This window comes from Phyllostomus discolor, chromosome 3 (assembly GCF_004126475.2).
Source record: "Phyllostomus discolor isolate MPI-MPIP mPhyDis1 chromosome 3, mPhyDis1.pri.v3, whole genome shotgun sequence".
NCBI classification, from domain to species: domain Eukaryota; kingdom Metazoa; phylum Chordata; class Mammalia; order Chiroptera; family Phyllostomidae; genus Phyllostomus; species Phyllostomus discolor.
This window is the reverse complement of record NC_040905.2, coordinates 93,404,499-93,423,225: the sequence shown is the minus strand read 5'-3', so window position 1 is coordinate 93,423,225 and position 18,727 is coordinate 93,404,499. Positions and strand designations below refer to the sequence as shown.

General features: G+C 55.1%; 1 protein-coding gene across 2 annotated transcripts in view; it reads right to left on the bottom strand.

Annotated features, from left to right (window-relative positions):
- The window catches only part of CLIP2 (CAP-Gly domain containing linker protein 2), a 69,663-nt gene that overhangs the window by 25,536 nt on the left and 25,400 nt on the right, over positions 1 to 18,727 (bottom strand). For both annotated transcript variants that reach the window (XM_028511609.2, XM_028511616.2), the window contains exons 3-6: positions 10,463 to 11,016; positions 2,695 to 2,819; positions 1,003 to 1,216; positions 173 to 370 (exon numbers count right to left, since the gene is read on the bottom strand). In XM_028511609.2, coding sequence (XP_028367410.1) covers positions 173 to 370; positions 1,003 to 1,216; positions 2,695 to 2,819; positions 10,463 to 11,016 — 1,091 coding nt within the window. The remainder of the gene's footprint in view (positions 1 to 172; positions 371 to 1,002; positions 1,217 to 2,694; positions 2,820 to 10,462; positions 11,017 to 18,727) is intronic.

The following is an 18,727-nucleotide window of genomic DNA, read 5'->3' as shown; positions in this document are numbered from 1 at the left end:
TGTATCCAGGTTCTTAAAGTACGAGCACCTATCCACTGGAAGGACATTCTCGAGGAGAAAGGGTCTTCTCTGCACACACAAGTTCTCCACCCTGGGCGTGAGTGACAACACACCTGGCCCAAGGAGGCTGCTGGCGCCCTGCAGGTGCCTGCCACCCCGCCTGCGCACCCACCTGCTCATGCTGTGCCTTGAGCAGGGCGATTTCCTTCTCCACCTCACAGATGTGGCTCGTAGCCTTGGCCACCTCGGCCCGCTCCAGGTCCCGTTCAGCCAGCAGCTGTTCAATGTGCTGCTGCTTCTCCTTCAGGGCCTCTTGCAAGGCAGTCGTGCCTGAGATCTTGCGGGCGTAGCGCGAAGAGGTCTCCGTGAGCTGCGGAAAGGCAGAGCGCAGGCAGGACTCAGGGATCAAGCACCATCCAGACAACCCGCAGCTACCCCACAGGTGGGGGGCCCAAGTGCCTGGATGCCCAGGGTCCTGCTCCTCCTCCTGCTAGCGCCCCCGCCTACTTATGCAGGGGAAGTCTACTATTTCAGATTCAGGAAACAACCCCTCCCAGGGGAGTCACAACTAAGGCTCGGACTCACAGGGGGCTCCCTTCTCTGGAGCCAGGAGGAACCTTCCATCCTGGACTGGGCTTGGATAGAAGGCCTTCTGCCCAGAGGCGTGGCCTCACCTCTTCCCCTCACCCAGGGCGGCTGTGGCAACGTTTTGAACCCCCTGCCCTGCACCTGCGTGACCTGCCCTGCATCTGTATGACTTTGTTAAGGATGAACTCCAACGAAAGGGCTTAGGCTACTGACAAATCAGTGACATAAAAATAATGATAATGTAAACGGATCAATTTCCTTTGTTAAAAGAGATACATTTTAATCTTTGTTCAAAAACTCCAAACTGAGGATGCCTGGAGCTAGTGCAAGACAGGGACAGACTGGGACACCGGGATCCCTCTGTCTTCGACCTGCACACACACCCCAGGGCCCCCTCCCCAGCCCCGCCCTCACCAGGCCGCTGCGGCTGGGCCGGCCCCCAACGGAGGAAGCCACGGAGCTGACGGAGCTGATGGAGGAGCTGCTGGGACTGTGGGTCAGCGCTGACACGCCCATGGCCATACGCTTGGTCTTCTTGGCCTTGGCCGGACTGGTGGATGGGAAGCCGATGCGGATCACCTTGTGGATGGGCGCAAAGAGACCAAACTTGGGTGGGCACTGGAAGTACCTGGGGAAGCAAGAGGGACCCACGCTGCCATGATGGCCGCACAGCCTGGAGCCTTGCCCGCCTCCCCCACCTCTCAGAGCCCAGCAGAGAGGCTCACCCTAACAGCCCAATCACCCAGACCCAAAGCCCAATAGATGGGACTCCCAGAAAGGGAACAGAGGCAAGTAGGGTCTGAGATTCTCTGCAGCTGTGAACAGCTGTTGGGCTTTTTTTTTTTTTTTTTTGGTGGGGGGAGGTTTGGAAATAACAATGACTGAACTCTGTGCCAGTCCCTTTTCATGAATGCTCATTACAAGCCCCCAACCACTCTGCTATTATCTATCTACATTTCACAGACAAGGGGGCTTTGGCTCAGAGAGGTTAAATAACTTACCCACAGTCACACAGCACATCAAGTGGCAAAGCTGGGACTGGACCCCCTAGTTTACTGGGCTCTAAAGCCGACTATGCTTGGCTCCCACACAACATACAGAGGCCACCAGCCATGTCTGCAGCCCCACTCTCGTGGCTGCCCTTGGACCACCCACGGAGTTCCCTCCATAGAGGCAAGAGCCTGAGAGAGACACTGTGCAGTGGGGTGGGGGCTGCCACCCAGCCCGCCCCTGAATTCAGAAAGCACAAGTAAGTTGAGAGAAATATCTGTCGTGAAAACAGGAAGGCAAAGTGTTGTTATGGAAACTCTGGGTGGTCTTCTTCTCTTGAAATCTCTCTGCTCAAGGATCCTACACAGGACCAGAGGGGCCAGCCCCCTCCAGTTTCTGACTCACCTTGAAACTGCCTCCCCATCCCTCCTCCTCCAACACTAAGGCCTGTGCTTAGGCCATCCCCCCAGCCTAATACACCTTCCTTCTCAGAGCGGTCACAGCCTCTCTGGCCACAGAATCTAGCCCAGGGACAGCCATTGAGTGAACGCAGGCCACCTGACCTTGGCCCCACATCCCTGACACTGTTCACCCATCGTATCACTGCACCCCACCCCGCCCACCGAAATGGGCCCAGACACAGCCCTAGACCCTCTTGCAAGGCAGTCGTGCCTGAGCTCCTGTGGGCAGAGCGTGAAGAGGTCTCTGCAAGCATTCCCAGCACTCACAGCAGTCGATTCCCTTGAATCAGAGACGGCAAAGAACCAGGAACCAGCTGTGAGCCCACCCCTGGTTGCAGAGCACAGTTTGCTGTGTGACTGCCTGTGTCACCCCGGAAATCCCTGCAGGCAGAGACCACCACCCCTCCTAGCACTTGCACCCCGACTCCTCGAGGCCTTCAGCATGGCCTCTCTGGCCTCCATGGGGGATGACAGTCCCCCACCTGCCCCCTGTGCTGCTGTGACGGAGGATGGAGGCAGCATCTACATTGCGCTGTCTGGCACAGCCACCCGCACGCTCCACACTGGCCCCCTCAGATGCTCCATCCCTGTCCCCTGTCCCCATCCCAGGCAAAGAGAAGACCCCGCCCACACCCCTGGGGGAAGCCCACCATACCTGGTGCCCGCCACTGCCCCATCATTCTTCCCAAGGGGCTCGTCCAGCTCTACGCCACACCACTCGCCCTTGGCAAAGTCCGTCTCCCCCACGTACCGCACCACGCCAGTCTTTGTCCCGCCAACCTGTTGGCACACAGGGAGACTCAGGTCTAGAGGATACAGTGGGCACAGGCAGAGATGGTGCAGGGACCCAGGGGCCCAGGCTCACCCCATCCCTCCCTTCCTGTGTGTAAGAGAGAGGGGCGCCAGCCCCAGAGAGTGAGGAGGAGGAAGGCCTAAGGACGGCTGGGAGGGACACAGGTATAACCAGCGCTTCCCAGGGCTGTCCCACGCGAGAGCTTTGGAGACAGGCCTGCATTCGCCCTCTGCTGTGTGAGCTTGGGCAAGTTACCTGACTGAGCTTCAGCAACTTCACCTGTAGAAAGGGTGTTTGTGAGGATTAAGTGCTGCATGTGCAGTGTCTCAATAAATTTTATTCTTTTTTTCTTTTTTAAAGATTTTATTTATTCTTAGAAAGAGGGAACAGAGGGAGAAAGAGAGGGAGGGAAACATCGATGTGTGAGAGAAACACTGACTGTCTCTTCCACGCCTCCAACTGGGGACTGGCCCACAACCCAGGCATGTGCCCTGACCAGGAATTGAACCAGCGGCCTTTCAGTTCTTAGGCCAGTGCTCAATCCATTGAGCCACAGAAGCCAGGGCAAATTTTATTCTTAAAAATGGTTCAAAGGGTGGTTGCCAGGGGCTGGCAGGAAGAGGGAAACAAAGAGTTATAGTTTAATGGGATCAGAGTTTCAGTTTTACTTGATGAGAAAGATGTATAGATCGGTTGGTTGCATGACAGTGTGAACATACTTAACTCTACTGAATTGTACACTTAATGGTTAAGAAAGTAAATTTTAGCCCTGGCTGGCATAGCTCAGTGGATTGAGCGCGGGCTGGGAACCAAAGTGTCCCAGGTTCGATTCCCAGCCAGGGTACATTCCTGGGTTGCAGGCCATAACCCCCAGCAACCACACATTGATGTTTCTCTCTCTCTCTCTCTCTCTCTTTCTCTATCTCCCTCCCTTCCCTCCCTAAAAATAAATAAATAAAATCTTAAAAAAAATTAATGTTTAAAAAAAAAGTAAATTTTATGTAATGTGTACTTTATCACAGGTGAAAAAAACCTCACAGGACAGGCTAGTATGAATATTACTATAAAAACAGTTATATTTTCAAAATTAAAATGATTTATACATAGAGTCAAATGCTCCCCAAACCTTAAAAAGTCCTAGAAGTTTCTCTGCCTTTCTCCAAAAGCAAAACTTTAACTCTTTAAGCTGAATTTTTTGGTATTTTACCTCCATACTTCTAAATAACATGCTCATATTGCTCCTTCTTGCCTTTTCAATTGTGGGTGCCATTCATCGCCATCCATCAAGGAAGGGGCGGTGTTAGGTCCCCATCAGCACTGCATCACACCCGCCTCCGGGCCACCCGCCTCCTTCCACAAGGAGCTGTCCTAATGTGACCGGGCCGGGTTTACAGTGCTGTGACCGCGTAAACGCGCCTCCCGGGGAGACTGCACTCACTGTTCTCGTCCTGTGCAACTTTTACCCTACAGATACTAACTGTCTTGTATGACTCTTTGCTTGCCTAGTTTTTATGGACTTAACTCTACTTCAGCCCAAACTCTTTCAACGGTCTAACTCTCCCGCCAGGATGCCCAGAGGCACTGGGAGTTCCACCCAGCTCTTTCCGAAGAGGACTGTTCCGCTGCCCACGGACTGGTTCCCGGCCCCTCAGCTCGAGGCTACGGCCTGGGGCCTCTCACCACCATCACTCTGAGAAACCCCTTCGCCTCTCTCCTGCGCTGGATCCCAGGGTTTCCTGGGTCCTATGTCTTTGCTTTTCCTAGGATACTCACTTATTTTGGTAGAGCAAATCCTCCCATAGCCTCCTAAGAAAAAGTGCACGAGGAAATAAAATATATGAGCCTTTGCATTACTGAAAATGGTCTATCCTCATTTTGGGGGGGGGGTAAATTCACATAAAATAAACTTCACCATTTCATAGTGTACAGTCCGGTGGCTTCTAGCACATCACAGCCACCGCTGCGATCCAGGTCCAGAACACTTTCATCACACCAGAAAGCAACTCCGTGCCCAGCAGCAGTCGCCGCCTGGCTCCCCCCCACCCCGCCCCCGCCATCCACTGGTCTACTTTCTGTCTTGAGAGCTTTGCGTATTCTGGGTGTTTCCCGCAAGTGGAACCATATAACAGGTAACCTCTGTGTCTGACTTCTTTCGTTTAGCATCCACGTTTATAGGCGTCAGTACTCCGTTCCTTTTTATGGCCAAACAATATTCCCTTGTATGGATTACACCACTTTTTGTTCATCCATTCAGCCACCGATGGACACTTGGCTTGTTCCCACCGTGGTTATTATGAATCGTGTTACCGTGAACATTAACCTCTAAGTTGTACGAATACCCACTTTCGATTCTCTTGCTACACTCACTGGTAAACGAGCTTGGCTGGATCTCTTCCTTCAGAATTTCAAAGGCTCCCTCTGTGTGTTCTAAGAATCCAGTGTTGCCGTTGAGAAGTTCAAAGTCGTTCTGAGTCCCGATCCTTTGTGTGAGCCTGTTGCCACCCTGGAAACTCGCAGGGCTCTCGCCGTGTCCCAGGGCTGTGCAGTGTTCAATTAGTGTGGGCCTCTTCCCACCCCCTTCCCTGGGCTCCCATGGGTCCTTCCAGCCAAGGAACCCTTGTCAATCCTGGGGGCTTTTCTTGAGTGCTTACGTGACACCCCTCCTTTCCTCTGACCCCTTGCTCCAACCACTACCACTGAAGTTGGATCTACTGAACAGATTTTCTGATAGTTACACTCTTCTCTCCTGTTCTGCACATTGTGGTTCTGTTCTCTGGGAGATTTCCTTAAATGTATCCTCTGATACTTCCGCAGAGTTTCTCATATCTGTAATCAGATCTTTCATCTCCCAGAGCTCTTCTGTTCCCCGAATATTCATATTCACACATTCAGTGGTGTTCTGCTAGGATTTCATGGGTATATTGCTTCTCGTTTCAAAAAAGACCAGCTGTTCTTCCCAGAGAAGCTTCTTGTGTTCTCCAGCGTGCAGGGCAGAGGCTCAGCAGCCAGCATCCCAGGAGCAGAGGGAGGGAGAGGGCGGTAGGGAAAGGGGCTCAGCCTTCAGGACAGAAACGTTCATTTAATCCTCATTTTTCAGGCCAGTGTGCCTGGGATTCCTCCAGGCAAAGACTCCTGGCCCTCTCAGGAGACAAAGTGTCCATCCCAGACGTCTGTCTGCTAGAGGGACAGAGTGACGGTCACTGGGCAGAAGGGAGCAGGGATGAGCAGGGATGGGGAAGCGAGAGACATTTCCTACTGGTTCTCTGGTTTCTGGCCCTGACATCAACCCCGTTTCCAGAGGCCGCCTGCAGCTGATTCCCGACCCCAGGGTTCCTGAGAGAACCCTGGACGGCTTCTCTGCTTCCCTCCTGCTGCCTGTGGGCTCAGCAGCGCTGGGCGTGGTTTCATTTCTGCCTCTCCTCTCCTGCGTTCTTTGTCCGTGAGGGTTCAATGCCTTATTTTTGTATTGGGTTGGCCAGAAAGTCCGTGTGATTTTTTCCATAAAATAAAAGACACATTTTCATTTTCATTGATAACTTCATTGATTTGGCTTGAGTGTGTCAGCTGTCTCCTGTGTGGTACAACACAGACTGTTCTCAATTAATGTCTTGACTTGATCGCTATCAACTTCAACGGGTCTCCCCAACCGTACAGCAACGTCCAGCGAGACAAATCTCTAGCATGACACTTCACAAACCGCTTTTGACATGTTTGAACAGTCACAGCACCTTCTCCGTACACTGCACAAATTTTTTTTTTTTTTGCATTTCAGTTGCATTTTTACCTTTCTTGGAATAATGAAGCATGATACGCCAAAAATGTTGCATATTTTCTTCCATCTTTAATATTAAAATGCACAAAAACTCACCATTTTGGTAAGTTTTTTTTTAATGTACACTGGCATGACAGCTGCCACAATACGATCTAACAAAACTATTTCAAATGAAGTTACAACTAAGTGCTACTAGAGCCATCTTATGGGAAAAAATGAACTTTTTGGCCAACTCAATATTTATTTATTTATTTGACCTTCCCCTGAGGACATACGTATTGATTTTAGTGAAAAGGACAGGGGGAGAGAAAGAAAGGGAGAGAAACATCAATGTAAGAAAGAAACATTGATGGTTGCCTCTCATATGCACCCCAACCGGGAACAGAACCTACAATTCAGGCATGTCCTCTGACCAGGAATCGAACCCACGATCTTTAGGTTTATAGGATGGCACCCAACCAACTGAGCTATACCAGTCAGGGCTAATACCTTTTTTTAAAAAATCCCTTCACTGTTTTTCTAGTGTAGTTCAGGGGAGAGGAAAGTAAATGTGTTTATCTACCATGTTTATCTGAACCCAGGTATGACTTTCTAACTGTTACTTCGTCAGCCACCCCTAAGCATGCCCCAGGTGTACCTGAAAGAGACCAGCCCCCTAATTCAAACTTGCTCCGCTCCCACCATTTCCTAAGGGCTGACTACACGCCAGGCATGGAGAACTGAATTTGAAACTCACTAAGGCGGGCAGTGCACCCCGTTCATGGATGAAGAGGCTGAGGTTCAGAGCAGTCGAGCAGGAGAGTCTGGCCAGCCTCACTCTGCTGCCCCCTCAACCCCACCTGGGCTCAGCTCCCAGGCCCCCCACTGTGGGTCCCTCTCCCCTCAGGTGGGAAGCCATCTCTCAGGACACTGTTCCCATACCTAACCAGGCCAGCCTGGAGGGACGCAGCCCTGTGGAGAACGCAGCAGCCCAGCGGGGAAGGGTCGGCGAGGCAGACTGCCCGGTGGGTGGGTGCACACTGAGTTATGTGCAAGGCTGGCCTGGTCTTGGATGGGAGCTTGCAGATATGCAGAGAGCAGGTGCCCGCAGTACAGGCGGTCCTTTGAAAAGGTCCCTTGGCCCATTCCTCTCAGGATGCCTCTGTGGCCAGTACGTGAAGGGACAGAGACTTCACCTGTGTGGAGATGCTCCACGCAGATCCTGCCTCAAGGAAGGCCTTGCAGCCCTGCATTGAGCCCCAGGGGACTGGCCTTTGCTGCAGGACCCCCTCACCGGAGATGACGCCCTTGCTGGGGCTGCAACACCTGGGGACTGAGCAACGCAGGGCCAGAAAGGCCAGACACCTAGGCTCCACACAGGGTGCTGTGATGGACAGTCTCGCTCCAGCATGCCCCCTGGTTGGCCAAGGCCCGTCTGGTCTGCGCTATAGTCTGATTTCTTCTGTCCCTCTTCCACAGACACTAAAATCCCTAATAAGCATCTGCAACCCAGACCCACCTTAGCAACCACTTCCGGAGAATCCAATGTGCCATGGTAACCCATCAGCCAGCTGACGTCTTTGGGGGTCAGAGACCCCTCCCACCACCTGGCGCTGACATCTGTCTCCTTGGGGCTTTGGCCCTGGGGCGCCTCTTGGAACCACAAGCAGCCAGCCGGGCCTCTTCCTTCCTGAGATAGCTTTCTCTGTTCCTTGCTGACTGTACCCCGTACTGTCAACTGTAGGGGACCAAGACATTTCCATTCCCCCACCCAGACTGCTGGACACACTAAAGGTGGAGGATACAGGCAACATTCCTGGGCTGCTGGGCAGAAGCCCCGAGTCCCCATCCCAGCCTTGCCCATGGTCTGCTGGGTGGCTCTGAGCCAGTACTGGCCCTCTCTGAGCCTCACCATCCTCAACCATACAACAAACAGGGCCTGGTGGCTCCTGCCCCAGCAGGCCGGTCTATGAGTCTACATTGGCTCTCACCGGTCAATGACCCACCGGTGAGAGTGTCTCCCTAACCCCTTCTGTCACCAAGTCTCAGCCTGCCCTCTTGGTTCCTACTGCTCTGTAATTGCAACCTGGAATGTCTTATCTTCCATCACCTCAATCCTAAACTGGTGGCTGAGTGTCTGGCCCCTGAGTCTGTCACACCAGGCCATGCTACCTCTGAAACCGACCTCCCAAAAACCCCTGCAGGTAGACCACCACCTGGGAAGGGCTTTCAGGACCACGCCCTGGGGGTCCTGTAGGCCCCAAGGCGGACAAGCATGGCAGATCTCTGTCTTGGGTCAGCCAGGCAGCCAAGACCCCTCCACACCATTACCCAGGCCTGGAAAGTGTCCAGGACCAAAGGTGGTGGAGGGCTACCCAAGGCAGAAGGAAATTTAGAGGTGGCCTGGGGTACCAGGCTCCCACTGGGCCTGGGTCCTGCCTCAGATCTGCCTGGCATGGTATAAAAAGCTGTGTAACTTTGGACAAGTCACTTCGCCTCTCTGCTCCCACCTCTGCCAGGAGCCCCCACCCCAGACACCCAGGACCCTTGAATGCTTATCTAGAGCAAGACTACAAACTTGCCCAGGACAAGCTTTGAGAGAACTCAGGGAGGGAGGGTTTTAGAAGAGGACATTGGGTGGAGCAGAGCAGATTGGTGCTGGGGCAATTTCAGGCACTAGCCTGACAGGTGATCTGTGTTTGTACTGGGGCTGCGGAGGGGCAGAGGGTGCGGAAGGCCAGGGCAGGGCAGCCGGCCTGTGGGCCCAGCTCGGCCGCTTCCGCCCTGGGTGCTATGGGAGACTCCAGTCTCTGAGTCTCAGGCCTCAGTCTGTGAAATGCAACGTTTGCTTTCGTGGGAGACTCTGAGAATGAGAGGTGATCCTGCAGCCCAAAGCACAACTCCAAACTGCGCCGGAAGCTCTGTCTCAGGCAGCATGGGACACAATCTCCAACACTCAAGTAACACTATTCTGGGAAGTGTGGCGTGTTCTCCTGTGGTCTCCAGGTCTCCCTCTCACCACGACTCCTCAGAGCCTGGCCTGCCCAGCACCCTTCAGGGACTATCTGGACTTATTCTCACCTACCCAACACTGGGGCTCTTGAAGGACAGGGTCAGCCCGGAGCTACCTGGCCACCCGGGCCCTGGATCTGGCACAGCAGGTCATGGCCTTATCCTGTGTACCTTGCCACTCCCAGCCCAGGTCTGGTTCACAGCAAGTGCCAGGAAAACAATCCTGCATTCAGGCTGCAGAAGGATGAATCCAGGCTCTGAAGGACTTGGGGGCCACTGTCCCCTTCCAACCTGGCTCCGACTGCTGGGAGCACCAGAGAAGAGGGGACCCCTGGTAGGAAGACCTGGCTAGAGAGCCCTTCGGTTCCTGCAGCCCAATTCCCTCCTCCACGGCAACACCGAGCACTCTCCACTATAGTTCATTAAGTGTCTGAACCAATCGCCCAAACCTCGGCCAGGGGTCTTGAGCACCCTGGTCCCTGGCCTTTTCCAGTGTAGGCCTGGCACATCCACGATGGTGGTCTAGGCCAGTGGATATTATCAACGACAGCTAACACTAAGCATCAGGCACCATGTAAAAGCAATACACGTGTTAATGCATTTCAACTTATGAGGGAGGTACTATTAAAATTCCCGTTTTATAGATGGGAAAACAGGCCCAGAAAGGTTACGACGCCTGCCCAGGGTCACAGAATAGCAGTCTGCAGAGCCCACTTAATCTGTTGTCTCCCTGGTCCCTCTGTGTGGCTCTAACAAGGAGTGGGCGGCCTGGCTTGGACCCCACCCGAGCCCCAGAGTCCCCTCCCTGCCAGCCCCCGAGGTCCAGCTTGCCCGCATGGGGTGCAGCGGTTGGGGAAAGGGACTCACCAGTACTCGGTCTCCCAGGCGCAGGTCCTTGTCGCCCCGCTTCACGGAGCCACTGTCCGAGAGGTTGGAGCCCGACTCGTTGCCTGTCTTGACGGAGCTGTTGAGGACGCTCTCCCGAAGGGGGATGACGCGGCTGGTCAGCGGGGGCGTGGCCGTGCCCGAGTGCAGCGACAGGTTCTGGGCGGTCAGCGACTCCACGGAGTGGGCGTCGCTGCCCGAGCCCTCGGCGGTGGGCTGCCGGGTCAGCTTGGAGGGCCGCGTGAAGATGCCCTGCAGGGCCGGGCACTCGAAGTAGCGCACTCCACCCACGGCGCCGTCGTTCTTGCCCACGGGCTCGTCCAGCACCACGCCCGCCCACTGGCCAGGCGCAAACTGCGTCTCGCCCAGGTACTGCACCACGCCTGGCTTCACGCCGTTCACCCACACCCGCTCGCCCACCTCAAAGTCCCCCACGAAGTCATCGCCCACCTCGGCCGCCTTTGGGCCAGGCTTCTCGGCGGCGACAGGTGCGGCCACGGCGGAGGGGCCCGAGGCCTGCTTGTGCAGGGGGGAGCCTGTGGGGCGAGCAGAGAGGCAGAGGTTAGGGCTGGGTGCGAGCTGGAGGGTGTCAGAGCCGGCCACCTGGTGGGGAAACTGAGGCAAGTATAGCTGGCAGTGTGGCCCTGAGCCAAGGTCTCATTCCAGGTGGGCCTTGAGCAGTCCCGTCTCTCTCTACTCGTGCAACCCCTCTGGAAAGTTCTAAGGATTAAAAGCTCAGGAAACTGCCTCCTCAGAAGCAATACTTTCCATTGCTCAGGGTCATTCAAACTCAAAGGCCAAGAGTGAACCCATTATTGAGGGTCACAAGCTGCCACCTCTCTCCCTAGGTGGGCTCAGACCTTGGGAGTGGTCTCAGTGCCCTCCATCCTCTTCCCTAGACAGCCCTGGGCCCCACGAAAGGGCTCCCCACCTGTTCTTGACAGCTGGCCACAGCCACAGACATCTTGGAGCAGAGAAAGGGAGAGCCAGGAAAACTTTCTGACTCCAGCCCCAAGCCTTCCCTCGTGTCCCCCCTCCCTCCCAAGCCTGAAGCCCCAGGGCCGCAGAGACCAGGAAAAGTGGGAGGGAGGAGGGAGCAGGTGTGTAACCTCATTCCTAGGACTGAACTCGGGGCTCTCTGGCCTGAACTGGGTCCCCTGCCCTCCTTATAGGAAGCAGACCCTGAGGCTTAGAGAGGTAAGGCTTTGCCAAGGCCACAACAGAAATGGGACTTGAACTCCAGGAGGGCCTGCCTCCCAGTCTCAAGTGTGCCCCAGACACCAAAAAGGAAGGGAAGGGAAGTGACTTGCTCCAGGTCACTCAGGTAATGACCCCACCATGCTCCGTGTATGCCTGGCTCTGGGCCCTACGCTCCTGGCTAGGCGGGAGCTCAGGACGCCTGCCTGTGTGCACCTCAAGGTCTGGAGGCTGCCCTTCCTGCCTCCCAGACCAAGCATCGAGCGGAAGGAGGTTTCATCTTTCTCCTCCCCCACTCCAGAGGCTGATGGGCTTGTGAAACACGGATGGGGACAGGAGGCGAGCAGATACTGAGACTCCCCCATCAAAGATGCCTATGTTTCTGGTCCTTTCCACAGACAGCCCGTGGAGGGGGCAAAGGGCCACAGCTCCCACCCGAGTCCTCCTTTCATCCAAGGCCAAGGGGCCCTGGGCCCAGGTCTAACTTGATACCATCTCAGGGCTGGAAGCCAACCCCTAAGAACAGAGCTTCTGGGGACCAGGAAGCCACACCCAACCTAGGCAGGCCCCACACACGAGGCCAGCAGGCAGGTTCCCCCCTGGGCACTGGCAGTGGTGGTGGGAAAGCACGTGGCCGCCAGGCCTGGGCGGCCAGAATGGGGGTCCTGACCGGGAGGGAAGGGGGTTAGCTCTCACCTGTGAGCTGGGCTGCTGGGAGATGAGTGAGCTCCGCTGCTGAGTTTGTTCATCAGCACCGTCACCACACTCACCACACCTACCACGGGGGCTCTGCGCCAAGAGGCTGACACGCAGCAGCTCACCTGACCCTCACAGCTAATCCTGCGAAGTGACTGTGCTGTCCCAGTTTTACCGAGGGGGACACTGGGGTTCAGAGATGCCAGGTGCCTTCTCCGGGCTCCTCAGCAGCGGGCAGCAGAGCCGAACTCCGACCAAAGGCTCAGGCTCCGGGTACAGGGCACTTCCAGTCATCTAACAAGTGTGCACCAAGCACCCGCCAGGCCTGGCCCCAAACTGCAGTCACCTCAAATCTCGGACTCCCTGAATGGACCTCTTTCCCCCGGAATCCGGCTGAACCCTACGGTTCCCTACACTCAGGAAATAACCTCATCTTTTACTTCTCCCTATGTGAGGAAGTCCCCTTCCATGTCTTGTTCAGAAGAGGACCCTGAGTGGGACCCTGGTTGGGGGCCCCAAGGCTCTCTTCTGCGACCGAGATCCCATGAGGCGGAGGGAGCGGGCCCTGGTGCCCCACAGACCTGCTCTCGAGCCCGGCTTCCCTGGCACTGCCTGTGCCTCCTCACCTGCACACGGCCCCGGGCCACGGTGTGACTGCAGGGATGGTGCCGGCCTGGCCCACACACGTGCCCGTGAGTGCTGACTATTGTTATTTTCGTGAGCACAATTTATACAAAAACTAAGGGACTAGAAAACAGTGAAAAGCCCAAAAGGCCCAGGAGGCAGAAGAAGGGCCTCCAGGTAGGTTCTGGTGACCTTGGGCTAGTGGCTCTGCCCCGGAGTAAAACAGACAGCAGAGGCCGGTGTAAGTTGGCCAAGACAGGCCCCGTCCTGCTGGTTCCCTGAGCCTGGGCCGAGCTCCTGGGAGTCCTCGGTCCAGATCCAGGACAATCCTGTACCACAAGGAGCTTCTGCTGGGATCTGGGAACACCCCCCACCCCCCACAGTGGCTGTCCACCTCACTGGGGCAGGTGGGGCATCTTCCTTAGGCAGTGCTGCTCTGAAAAGCAGCCAGAGGGGAAGGAAGTCACAAACTAGGTGGTGCCCCGGACTCCAGCCCCCTGGTAACACTGCCCAAGGAGCCTGTGGGGCCCACCGACACTGAGGTGTCAATGTTTTATTAAAACAGCAGCTACCATTATGAAGTGCCTACTGCATGACCCCAAGGAACTGGGGACTTTTTTTTTAAAGATTTTTTTTTATTTTTAGGGGGAAGGGAGGGAGAAAGAAAGAGAGAAACATCAATGTACGGTTGCTAGGGGTCATGGCCTGCAACCCAGGCATGTACCCTGACTGGGAATCGAACCTGCGACACTTTGGTTCTCAGTCCACGCTCAATCCACTGAGCTACACCAGCCAGGGTGGGACTGGGGACTTTTTATATATTATATTCTTATCTCACAGATTAGAAAACAGAGGTTATGCCCTGGCTGGTGTGGCTCAGTGGGTTGAGTGCCAGCCTGAGAACCAAAGGGTTGCTGGTTTGATTCCCAGTCAGGGCACATGCCTGGGTTGTGGGCCAGGTCTCCATTTGGGGATGTGGGACAGGCAACCTATCAATCAGGTCAATGTTTCTCTCATACATGGATGTTTCTCTCCTCTTTCTCCCTCCCTTCCCCTAAGAAAAAGAGAAAAGAAAGGAAAGAAAGAAAACAAGACGTTACGAAACTTGCCCCAAGTTACCTAAGCAGGAGTCGAGCCCAGCTAAGAGCCCTCCCTCTCGATGGCCCCCCAATAAGGCGCACACTCGCGGAGGGGGGGGTGCCTGGCAGGCATCAGTGCCGTCCCACACCCACTTCTAGGCACTTCCCTGTGACGAGGGCTGCGTGACGCCTGTTCACTGAACTGAACAGCTGTGGCCCAGGTGAGAACCTTTTTCCCTGCCTGCCCTTTCACTTACAGAACAAAGGAGAGTTCCAGGTTGGGGGGACTCCATTTTTCTTGGCTATTCTTGGCAAAAACCTGCCTATTCAGCTGTCCTCCTCCCCAGCTGTCCCGGCCCAGCAGACCCTCAGGTAATCTCCTTTCTTCCCCACCCCGCCCCTCCAGGGGCCCCAGGCCCCGGGACCAGTTGTTTCAACAGCTGCTGAAATCCAGGTCACAAGCCTGGGGCAACCCTGCTCGGGTGTTTCGGGTGTTTCGTTCCATTTTTCCTCTTTGGTGCCCTTGGCTGCCCGTCTGTCTCACAGGGGCAGACCCTCGTCAAACCCCCTCTCACACCAGGGAGCTTTCAGCGGCCTGATGTGGAGAAGGCATGGCAAACCCCTACAGGGCCCGCTTCCCCCCAGGGAGCCATTATAACACACTGCCCAGGCCCGGCCAGGTCCCATCCCATATCTGGGCCTCGGTTTCCCCACGGGACAACAAAGAACTATGTCAGAAACAGCCAGGGTCCCGGCTGGCAGCGATACTCTGTGGGTGCCACCTCTCCTCCTGGAGGAGGTGTTGTGAGTACTCAGAGCTGTCGGAGGGACCTGGCCGCCCCCGCACGGCTCTGAGGCAGGCGCTGGGACCTGAGGCCGGAGTGTGGGCTTTGCTCCCTCCGAGTTCCTGTACAGAGCGGCAGCAGCTCAGCAAACCACCAAGAAAGCAAAGGGCAGTGACAGATTTAAACCTCACAGGAGCAGCTGATCCCTTCCTTCCCAGACGCAGGCATGAGGGAATTTATTGCCGGTTTCAAGTTCAAAGTAGAACTCTGGTGAAAAGGGCTAATGGACATGGTGCGGAGTGGCAGCAGCTGGCAGCCTGGTCCAACAGCGGAAGGGGGACCCAGATAAGAAGGCCCCCTTCCCTCCTTCCACAGGGGCTCAAGTCCTGCCCTGCTTGGGGAGGTGGAGGCAGGTCTTTTCCACGCCTGCCAAACCTCAGCCAGCAGGGACCCCCTTCACTGGGCACCCAGTGTCAAGCTGGGGAGGACGGGCATGACCAAACTCGGGCCCAGCAGGGCGGTGGGGTGCGGAGAACAAGAAGAACACAGCTACTGCTGGGCTGGCCGCCCGCCTGACTGAGGAAGGGACCGAGATCTGAGGGCTCAGGCTTGAGAAGGCTCGTGGCTGGCGCGGGTAGGAGCACCTCCCCAGCCTCGGCCCCAGACGGCCCCAGAGCTTGCCCCTCACTTCCTCAGGGAAGCCGTCCCTGACCGCTTCATCTACAAGCCGGCCCACCCACATCACCCTCTACCCCTTTATTATTCCAGGGGGTTAGTCCCCATCTTCACCCGCGCACGTCTGCCGCCCTGACTTAACCCACAGCTCCAGAGGGCTTGGCTTCCTCTCCAGCGCCCAGCCTGGTGCCAGGTTGCAGCCCCCGTGCCCGCTGAGCTGACTGCTCAGGGCCAGGCCCACTCCCAGAAGCAGGAGCCACGGCGGCCCTGCGCTGGGTGTACGGAAGCTCCCTGTCCGTGTCCGGAGGTGCTGGCGTCCCTTCGGCGGGAAAAGGAGGCTCACTCCAGGCAGCTTCGGTCACCATGGCTGCCCTTCGACTGCCGCGCCTCCCGGAGCCCTCCCTGTCTCTCCCGTGTTTGCAGAGCAGCACTTTTCAACCTTTTTCATCTCACGGCAAAAATAAACTAATTACTAAAATTCCAAGGCACACCAAAAAGTATATTTTTTAACCAACCTGACAAAAAAAATAGGTATAATTTTGATTCAGTCACACCAGGCAGCTGTTGTGTTGGCTGTTGTCATGTTTTTCATTAGACAACCTAAGGGAAGAGAGGTCAGTGCCCCTGACTAAACAGACAAGTGCTGCATGTTATAAAAATACGTGCAGCACACCAGTTGAAAATCGCTGTTCTAGAAGAAAGCTAAAAACCCTCTTCTCTCCCTGGCTGGTGTAGTTCAGTGGATTGAGCACAGGCCTGCAAACCAAAGGGTCACCAGTTCCATTCCCAGTCAGGGCACATGCCTGGGTTGCCGGTCAGGTCCCCAGTAGGAGGCATGTGAGAGGCAACCACACATTGATATTTCTCTCCCTCTCTTTCTCCTTCCCTTCCCCTCTCTCTAAAAATAAATAAAATCTTTTGAAAAACAAACAAACCTCTCTCTCTTTAGGAGCAAACACCCACTCCCCTTTGGTCTCCCCTGGACCTGCCTCCCCGCCCTGCCCTCTCCCAACAGAGGCATCCACACCCCCAGCCCACAAAACAGCAGCTTCCCCCTCCACCCAGTCTCTTTCCCTCTCTCTATTTAAAGGTTTATTACACAGATCATTGCTATGTCAGCTGCAGAAAAATTAGAAAACAGAGGTTACTGATTTTTGAAAAAAACTAAAGCACCAGTAGTTCCATCACACAAACGTAACAGTTAACACCTTGACGTATGTTTTTCTGGCCTCCATCTTGCGCGTGTACATGCATCTATAGGCATAGCTAAAAATACAAGCAGGGCCGTGTTGAGCTATTACTTGGTGTTCTGTGCTTCTCAAGGTGGGTATTTTTCCATCTAGCATCATCTAGAAGGAAGTGGTTCCATCCACTGAGACTCTGCTTCCCAGGCCCTCCCCGACCCTCAGCACCCGACCCCTCTCCGCTATGGACACCGCTCGTGGGAGGATAATGCTGCCCCCTCCCTACAGGGCAGTGGGCCCTTCCCGGGCCTGTGGGTCCTGCCCTGCTGTCCACCCTCCTCTGAAAGCTCCCTGATCCCACCGCAGGACCGGGGGCCTCCCTGCATGCCCTGGTGGTTCTCCCCCACAGGCCATCTCCGCACACTCCCCTTCCCACCTGTGTTCTGGCCGGTGGTGCGCGCCAGCTCTCTGGGAGAAAAATAAATGCATAGCCCTGATTTGTAGCGTTTGCCAATTTCCATGGTGTAAATTCCCCCACCATGGCCAATTTCAAACTACCAGCATGCTATCTATCTCCTGCTCTGAACACAGAGTAGGAGACATCATTATATGCTATTTCCACCATAGAATAAATAACCTCAAAAACACAGATATTATAAATCGTACTATTAGTGAATAGTAGTGAAATAACAGAAGTATTAGTGGTATAAATATGAGCAGAAGTACTACTGTTAAGTCATGAGGTTTTTAACGTTACCTATGTTTTTTAATAGAATCTATTTAATTGTAAACCCATACAATCTGATTTTTAAAAATAGCGGCTATGTTTAACAACTGGCTGATAAAATTCCTGCAATTTCACAACTGGTTCTTGTGAGCCCGCATGGCTTGGCGCCACCACACCACCAGTCCCAGCCCGGCCCACGCCCTGGATGGGTGGCCCCCCTGAGACCCGCCTGAGTTCCCTATGTGCCCCATGAATAAGGGACAGGAAGAGGAGACAGAGAAGCACCGAGAGCAGGTGGGAAGCAGTGAGAGGCAGGAGAAATGTCCTTCTCCGGCCAGTATCTGGGGAACCCTGACCTACAGTAAGCTCCTCTATTATCCAACCCCCTCCCGAAGCCTTAGCTACTGCCTATATGCTGACTTACTTCTGCTTCTTTAAAGACACACAGTTGATTATCAGGCAACCTTTAAAAATAACTCTTACAAGGGAAAGTGCTTCTGACATGACCACGAGGAAGCAAGGTTTGGGAGTGTCCCCACGCACAGCGCCGAGGCACGAACGCCTGGGGCTAGGGGTGTGGGGACACAGGGAACAGGACAAAAGGGAATCAATTTGGAAAAACACAGGTGAGCCTTTGCAGGGACCTGCAGGGACAGAAATGCTACGAAGGGTGCCCTCTGCCCCCCGAGAGGCCAGAGGGACCAAGGTGGACTGTGCTAGGACCTGGTCACCTGAGGAGCCAGCCAGTCAGTTTCTAAATGTCCCACAGAACACCGTTCCACAGGACGTTAACCGTATAATGAAAAACACTTTAATCTCCAAACTCACACGAGCTGGAGAACCAGTGGCTTAAACAAAGTTAAGGTTGCGCTGTTGTGGGACTTTTCAGAGCCCTGAATGTGCCCTGGGGCCACTTAGGAGGGACTATAAATAAGGTGACCGCAGGATGCATCAGCCAGAACCAGGCACCTTGGAGAGAAAGGGGTGTTACCAACACAGCACCATTCCAAGACCACAGGAGCAACCCAGGGCTGTCCCAGGCAGAGCACGGTCACCCCAGCCCCAAGTGCAGCCTCCTCCTCTGTGTCGCCTGAGGAAACCAGCCCTGCTGGCCCGTCAGACCAGCTCCGAAGGCCCTCGCTGGCAGCCACCCCGCAGGGCCCCATTCTTCCCTGGTCTGCAGAGCCTGTCTCCCGGGATGTGGGAGTGTGCACCTGCACCTCCCCAACACAATACCACCCCCCCTCTCCATCCTCGGAGCCCGGGGACCACGCTGAAAT